At 35.1% G+C, this 7,569-nt stretch overlaps 1 protein-coding gene across 3 annotated transcripts; it reads left to right on the forward strand.

The window, feature by feature from the left end:
• The first annotated feature begins 343 nt into the window (after positions 1-343).
• LOC129889540 (zinc finger BED domain-containing protein RICESLEEPER 1-like) lies at positions 344-6,819 on the forward strand. Of its 3 annotated transcripts, none has more exons than XM_055964888.1 (4): positions 344-446; positions 2,270-2,337; positions 2,917-4,593; positions 6,318-6,819. In XM_055964888.1, the coding sequence occupies exons 2-4, from the start codon at positions 2,289-2,291 to the stop codon at positions 6,326-6,328; spliced, it is 1,737 nt and encodes a 578-aa protein (XP_055820863.1). In that variant the 5' UTR covers positions 344-446; positions 2,270-2,288; the 3' UTR covers positions 6,329-6,819. The 3 variants fall into 3 exon arrangements, with proteins under 3 accessions (XP_055820863.1, XP_055820861.1, XP_055820862.1); XM_055964886.1 differs by having other exon boundaries at positions 2,275-2,337; XM_055964887.1 differs by lacking the exon at positions 344-446 and adding an exon at positions 975-1,148 and having other exon boundaries at positions 2,275-2,337.
• The last annotated feature ends 750 nt before the right edge of the window (positions 6,820-7,569 follow it).

The raw sequence follows: 7,569 nt of genomic DNA on the forward strand, positions 1-7,569 counted from the left end.
GAAGATAGAGAAAGAAAAAAGGAAAAACATGGACCAAAAAAGAAAAAAGAGAAGAACGAGAGAGAGAGAGAGGATGAAAGAGAAAGGAGAGAGAGAGAACAGGAAAAAAGAGAAACAGAAAGAAGAGAGGAAAAACGTACAGGAAAAAAAAAGAAGGAAGAAGAGAGAGAGAAAGGAAGAAAGAAAAAAGAGAAAGGAGAAGAAAGAGAAGAATACTTTTATTTTTTTTTGTTGTTTTGAATAAAAAAAATATTGTTATTTTTGATAAAAATAAAATATGTATTAATTTTATATATTATATTATTTAAGTAATTACTTGTTTTTATAGCTCTGTCATATTTTTCCGGGCAAAAATGGACCAGTGACACACTCTAATAAATCTTCAAGTCGTTTATATGATGTTGCATAACTTCTTGCTACAAAGCTCTCTTTCTCCGTAAAAAAAGGTTTCCATCTTTTACTCATCTATGCATATTGTATTAAATCATCAAGTCCTTTATATATGATCTTGTATAAAATATTGTTCTCTTTTCAGACTGTTTTCTTAGGGTTCTACACTTAAAAGGGGTAAATTTAGGGTTTAGTAATATTTTTTCTTGGGGGAGAATAGTAGTGGGAAAGTGAGAACACAATAGCTAAATTACCACTTTAATGTTCCTCTGAGGCATCATTTGAATGTGATGTAAGGCTACGCACAATAGATTCTTATGGAAGTTTGGCCTTAGTGAAAGCTTAGTACATCATACTGTTCTTTACTTAGGGTGTGTTTGGTACAAACAACAACACTGATTATTCAAGTGTACCAAACACACCCTCTGTCTTTGAATTTGTTGACAACTCAAGCTGGCAGCAATTGTTGACTAAAAGATTTAGGCAATTGTGGAAAAAAAAATCATGGAATTGACCACCACAAAATGGGGTCTAGAGAGTGTAGTGTGTACATAGACATTACTTCTGCTTTGGGAGGTGTAGAGAGTGTTTATAATAGACCCCCGGATCAAGAAAATAACATGAGTGAATACAAATCATTTTGAAAAAGTGTTTGGAATGGAGGAAAATGTTTCTCTCAAAGCTTGTATTTTTAAAAATTTTTTTTTAGCCCCAAGATTCTCTTTTGAACTTTTATTTCAAGTGTAAAAAGCAAAAGGGTAAAACACCTACTTGTTCCTTAGGAATTTTTTTAACAAACTTGTTCAGCCTTGAGTTAAACCCATCTGATTGTAATTTTTATGCATCTGTTTTCAAATTTTTTGAAGCTTTAACTAATATTGGCAAATAACTCTGCCAATGTTACATTAGCAAAGCGTAGCCGGTCTCAAGATGAATAAATTAGAGTTGTGTGTAGGTTGAGAGTTATTTAACAATAATGAATCCTCTAAATTGATGGATACATGGGATTCATATAGTCAAGCCCAACTAGCTTTGAGTGAGTCTTAGCTAATTGATATATATTTGATATGAGCTTAAATGATTTTGGTTCAACTTCAGAATAAATGAAATTTTCTGTTTTAAATATAATTAGTGATTGCTGGTGTTTTAAATGATAATTACGCGACTCTTGAAAAAACAGAATGTGTCCCATTCTTTTTATAAATGGATAGAATGTGAAACAGTAGAAAAGAATTGATAAAGAATCCTAAGCCAATACTTTCCAGTGGTCTTTGTTTGTTGATTCTATACTTCCATCTTCATCTTTGGACATTTTAATTTTAGAATGTGTATGTGATTACTCAATGGAATTTACTTACTTCATATTCAGACTGATTTGTAGTACAATAAAAGCTTTAATCTTTAACTTAATAATTCATACAAAAGTAGTGTTTTATCAAGGAACTGGTTTTGTTTTACATGAACTCGTCCATCTTCTTAGACGTACTCACGTCTAAATGGATGAACACGAGTATTGGTACTTGATATAGATTTTCACAAATACACTAAAATTTTCTCAAAATTGAATATATCCATGTCAAATCCATATCGAAATCTGATGCTTATACTGAAAGATGCTCATGCCACAGTCAAACAAACAAACAAACAACATGCCCAGTGTGATCTCACTAGTGGGGTTTGGGAAGGGTGGAATGTACACAGGCCTTACCACCTCGTGCAACCTATTTGAGCTTTGGATAAAATCCCACAGAAAAACTGTCTGAAAGAAGAAAATTGAAGAAATGAACTTTCAATTTGGGCAAATTTTGATGCTGTATCTACATCTGAAAATTTGACATCATATGATATGCTTCAACCTTATTATCTGATTTATCTCAAGTGCAGTTTATGAACCAGAAATGAGTGACGCGAAGCGGAAAACACTCTGTGACTTCTTTCCTAGATCTGGTTCCATTCTTCTTCTCTTTTACTTGATTTATTTGTCTTCCACTGTCACATCTGTTGGGAAAACATCTTCCACTACCATAATGCAAGTGTTACTACACATTAGCAGGTCATTTGGTTCATATACTAGTCATGCAAAGAAAAGTAATCCAAGAATTAGTTTTGTTGTGAATACGAATAAAAATGATTATTGTTTGGTGAATAATCTTGGAGTTGTTATGTAGTGAATTATAATATAGGGAATATAATGTAGGGATTACTTACCACTAAAGACTTTTTTTTCTTAGAAATTCTTTTATCTTTGTAATGCTAATACAAGTTTATGTTTTCATGTTCTATCCCGTATATAAAAATATATCAATTCTTGAATAACTTAATGCGGTTATTATTTATATCGTCAACTAAATGCTACATTAGTTTTTCTCTTATACAGCCAACCAAAAGCTGCATAAGTTTTCAGAGATTATTTTCCTAATCTTCCAATTGAACACTAGTATTTTATATGGAACTTTGTGTTGGCATTATTTTTCATAATCCCTCCAACCAAAATTCCCTTAAGTGGTTCTTTATTTTGTTTTCCAGATGTACCAACAAAGGGGAAAAGTCATGACTGTGGACCAAGAAATGCAAATCCGAGGAACGTGAGCAGAAGTAATTTAGGAAAGGAGCATGTTGTCAATGAAGAAACAGCTTATCGTACTATGGCAAAGTTTTTCTGTCAATCCGGTACATCTCCAAAGTCAGTAGAAGGCTTGCGCTTCAAAAAATTAATTGCCTATCTTAATCCAAAATTTTGTCCTTCATCTGCCATTCTTTCACATTATTGCTTGGAATTGTATGAGGAAGAGAAAGCAAAAGTTAATTTTTTTTTGAGAAGCTTGAATGGACAAGTTAGCCTATCAGTTGAGAGGCTAGTTTATAACAAATTCAATGACCCTGGCTACTGTCATACCTCAGATTGTGAGGAAACTTATTTTGATTTCATTTGCTTAAGAGTTCATTTCATTGATGATGACTGGAAGCTAAGAAGTTGGGTTGTTAGCTTTAGGTCTTTTGATGCGTATGATGATTATGTAGGTGAGACAATTCAGTGCCTTTCAGATTTTGGTATTGAAGATAAGGTATGTGCTGTCACTGTGCATAGCTATCTGGACTTTGATGAGGTTATTGATGTCATTAAAAGTAAACTTCATGAAAAAAAGAGACTCCAGCTAGATGGACAATTGTTTCGTGTACCTTGTTGTGCAGACATTTTCAGTTCAATGGTGAAAAGAGCATTTGGGATGATAGAGGGTTTAATCAGTGACATTCGTCTCATAGTATGTTGGGGCAAATCACTACCAGTGTGGAATGTGACATTTCATAAGCTACAGGAAGCATTGGAGTTGGAGTCTAAAGGAGAATACTTGAAAACAGATGATTATAAGGGTTTTTATATACCTTCTCCCCAAGAGTGGGAGAAAGTTAGGGGAGTATGTAAACTTGTAGGACATGTCTATACTGCAGCAGAAGTGTTATTTATGGCAAAATGTCCCACTGCAGGCCTCTACTTCCACAATCTTAATAAGCTTCGATTTGATTTGATGAAAGATTCTGCGAGTTCAGATGAATTTACTAGAAATTTAGCCAATAGTATGTTGGAAAAGTTTGACAAGTATTGGAGGAACATGTATTTGGTGTTCGCTCTAGCTACTATTATGGATCCACGCTACAAAGTGAAGTACCTAGAGTTCTGTTTCTTGAAGTATAAAGGTAATGATCATTCACTGCTACCATCTATCTTCGAGTCCATCCGAAGCCTTCTCCATGACTATGTGATGCACAAGTCCTCAATGGAGTATCCTATCAGCAATTCAGGTTCTGACGATTCTGTTACGGGTGAAGATCTCCTTGAACCGATGGAAATTCTTGATGACCCTAGTTTTGGATTTGACTGTTCAGATGAGTTTAGCAAATTCATCCAAACAACTAGTCAGCCGCCAAAATCAGAACTTGACTGCTATCTGGAAGAACCTATTGTACCTTGGACCAAGAACTTTGATGTGTTGAGTTGGTGGAAAGCTGCTAGCCCCAGATATCCTGCCCTATCAAATTTAGCTCGTGATCTTTTGTCAAGACAATTGTCTCTTGTTACAGGCTATGATGCTTATTTCACCAATGTGTGTGAACCTGATAGAAATATTACATCCATGGAGTCAGATTTAGTGAATGCCTTGATGTCTACAAAAAGCTGGTTTGACAAACAGCTTCGTAATTCCGGTAATCACTGATTCTTCTGTTCTGTGACATTTGTTTCTTCCATTATTTAATTCTTGGTAATTGAGTGCTAGAAGTGGATACATATGACTTACTTATTAAATAGATATGTCTAACCTATTCTCTTTTCACTACACATAGTCTTCTAGATTAACATGTGGGATTTCTTCTTTAAGCTGATGTGCAAGTGAGTGGATTGAGTTTAGAACTTTGTGCAGTTACTAGTAGGCCAATATGGTATATCTCATATCTTGTTTATTAAAAAAAAAGAAGGAAACCATTGTCTTAATTGCAACCAAGCGATAGGTGGATGAGATAATATTGAATTAGCTTAGCACTTTTGGTACATATGTATCCATCTTGGTCCTAGTCGCTAACAGGAAAAGGGGGTTGATGATCCATGTGAAGCCTTTAAGTGTCCCTCTCCCCCCCTCCCCCCCCCCCCACGCCCCCTTCTTTCAGAGTTGACTGGTGAAGTTCGTCTTGCGGGTGAACTAGAAATGAACTTTGTCGTAGTGAATTCAGATCTCTCATCTGTTTCTTTTTCTACTCAAAAAGGGAAAACAGATTCTTATAACCGCGCGTCCACGCCAAATGAGCTTCCGACCTGCTTGCGGTCCAGTGGTCCTCAATGCCTGTGGGGAAAATTAACTCCAAAGCATAATGGGTGACCAAAACACAATGAATATGGATTGAGGGTCTCAATGAGCCGGAGGATTAGACCCCAATGTTAAAATCAACTATGTGTCTGGGTCCTCTATATGGTTTTCATAGCTATAGATTTGTTGCTTTTGGTAGGTTACTTCTAACATTATTTTCTAGCTTACAGGTTGACCCTTAACGGAACGGAGTCAACGTGTGTATAGGTCTCATTTCCGTCGATGAGGTGGATAACATTGAGTTTCTAGATTAGGTTTTGCATTGACAAGGATAAGTGATTGAACTCGGTCTTTTATCGAAGACGGAGAGATCTAAATAGAACAGGGTTGTTGCTGAATAAGGAACTTAACTGGCTCCAAACCTTAGCCATTTCTTGTTTAGTCTACGCAACATACAACCGTAGATGGTAAAACTCATAAAGCTAATGAGGATTCAAATTAATTAATTCTGCGACGACTAACTCTATCTGCAAAGATCCGTATGGTTTGAGCAGAGACTTATGCAGTTTTCTGCTTGCTTTTATGGAGTTTGATTAAGATCACTCTGACTGTTAAATTTCTTGTATGTAAATTTTCTATGCTGAAGGAATGAAAGGTTCACTTTTCTGCTTATGATGTTCAGTTCCTTTTGCTCTCCAAATGTCAATGATATTTGGTACTTTTTATTCTTTCTCCAATGTCAAATGTTTAGTATCCAAAATGAACACAACTCAAAACTTTTAATGTTGGACATCCAAAATTAAAGCAGAACTAAAAAGTTCTCTTCTTTTTGCGGTGGGAAAGGAGTCATGTTGCGACATCACCAGCATCATACAGTAAAGTTAAATTTCTGTTCAATTACCATAGCATCATTCTTCTAATTGCTGCTTTATCTGCTAGTTGGTGCTTCTCTAAATCATATAACTCAAAGTCTGACATTTGATAGAGTAGAATATGCAACTCGAAGTCTTTCCATGTTTGCATCATTCTCTGTAATTTCATTGGCGTCTTTGGTAACATCTATTTTCTGTTCTCTGTAATTTTTACTCTCTTGTATGTTGTACTTACTGAACTTATGTTTTCATGTAGATGAAAGCTGAGGGATCTGTGGTGCAGAATAATGGAGTTGAGAGTAACTTTCTTTTTTGCTGGAAGTTTGAGATTCCAAGAAGCCAATCATCAGGATCACTTCCTATTTGAAACAGCCAGAAACTTTTATGGTAATTGGGATGTATATATAGTAGAAATCTACCTAGTCTATTGTGTTATGTGGGATGTTAGCTACTCATAGTATATATTATTGTAGCTAGTTCTTTTGTCTGTCTACTCCTTCACCCGGATAAGGTGCATAGAATCTTTTGTTTCTTCAAATCCTGAGTGAGAAGTATCAATATGGAGAAAATCCTCGAGAAGTATTCAGCAGAGGATAAAATCTTTTGTTTACCCCTCCCAGAGCTTCCAACTTTTTTGCTTCCTTGATGACTCGAATCCTGGAGGATGCTTACTATTTGAGCAACCCCCTCTCATCAACAAATGATAATTTGAAGGATGAATATGAACCTATCTTGCTTTGGTATCTGATTTAGGTTAATGTTTATCTTAAACTTCTACAATTCTGTTGGATTACATAACTGAAGCTTCCCTCACTCACTGCTATGGGAAAAGACATATCCCCAAAAATATCAAGGCTTTTTTGGGTTTGTCATGCACAAATGATTTATCAGATTATTAAAAGAAATTACCTGAGCTGTTAGTGCAGCTGTTCTTTTTTATTTTTATTTTATTGAAATAACATTGAATCAGTCTATTTAGCAGGCAAGTTATACAATGACTATCAAGCAGAGATTATAATATGATGATACTAATTACTTACTGTATCTATCATCGGTTGCTTTCTTCATTGTATTAAATCTAATTATCATGTTTGATTTCAAATTAGATCAGACCTTTTGTTCTAGTAATAGCATTGGCTTATATTAAAAAATAAAATCACTATATCAAGTGCAGTCTCTTGCTTGACTGTACTCTGATGATGTTGCAAGATCTACTGAATCATCAACAAAATCAAGAATCGGAAGACGGCCAGTAGAACCAGGTGCATGGCGCATGCTTTCCAATATTCAACCTCCTGGACAAATGATTGAGTCAAATAAGCCAGTATGGATGATGGACAATAAAAGAACCTTTTCTGTGAAACCAGCTTAGCAGTATATAAGGTATAAAGAAGGAGAAAATAAAATTTACAAGTGGATCTGGACAAAAGGCATCGCTTTTAAAGTGGCATTTACAATGTGGAGATTATGGAAATTCAAACTTGTAGATGACAGAGTGAGAAGATGGG

Source organism: Solanum dulcamara, chromosome 5 (genome assembly GCF_947179165.1).
Source record: "Solanum dulcamara chromosome 5, daSolDulc1.2, whole genome shotgun sequence".
NCBI classification, from domain to species: domain Eukaryota; kingdom Viridiplantae; phylum Streptophyta; class Magnoliopsida; order Solanales; family Solanaceae; genus Solanum; species Solanum dulcamara.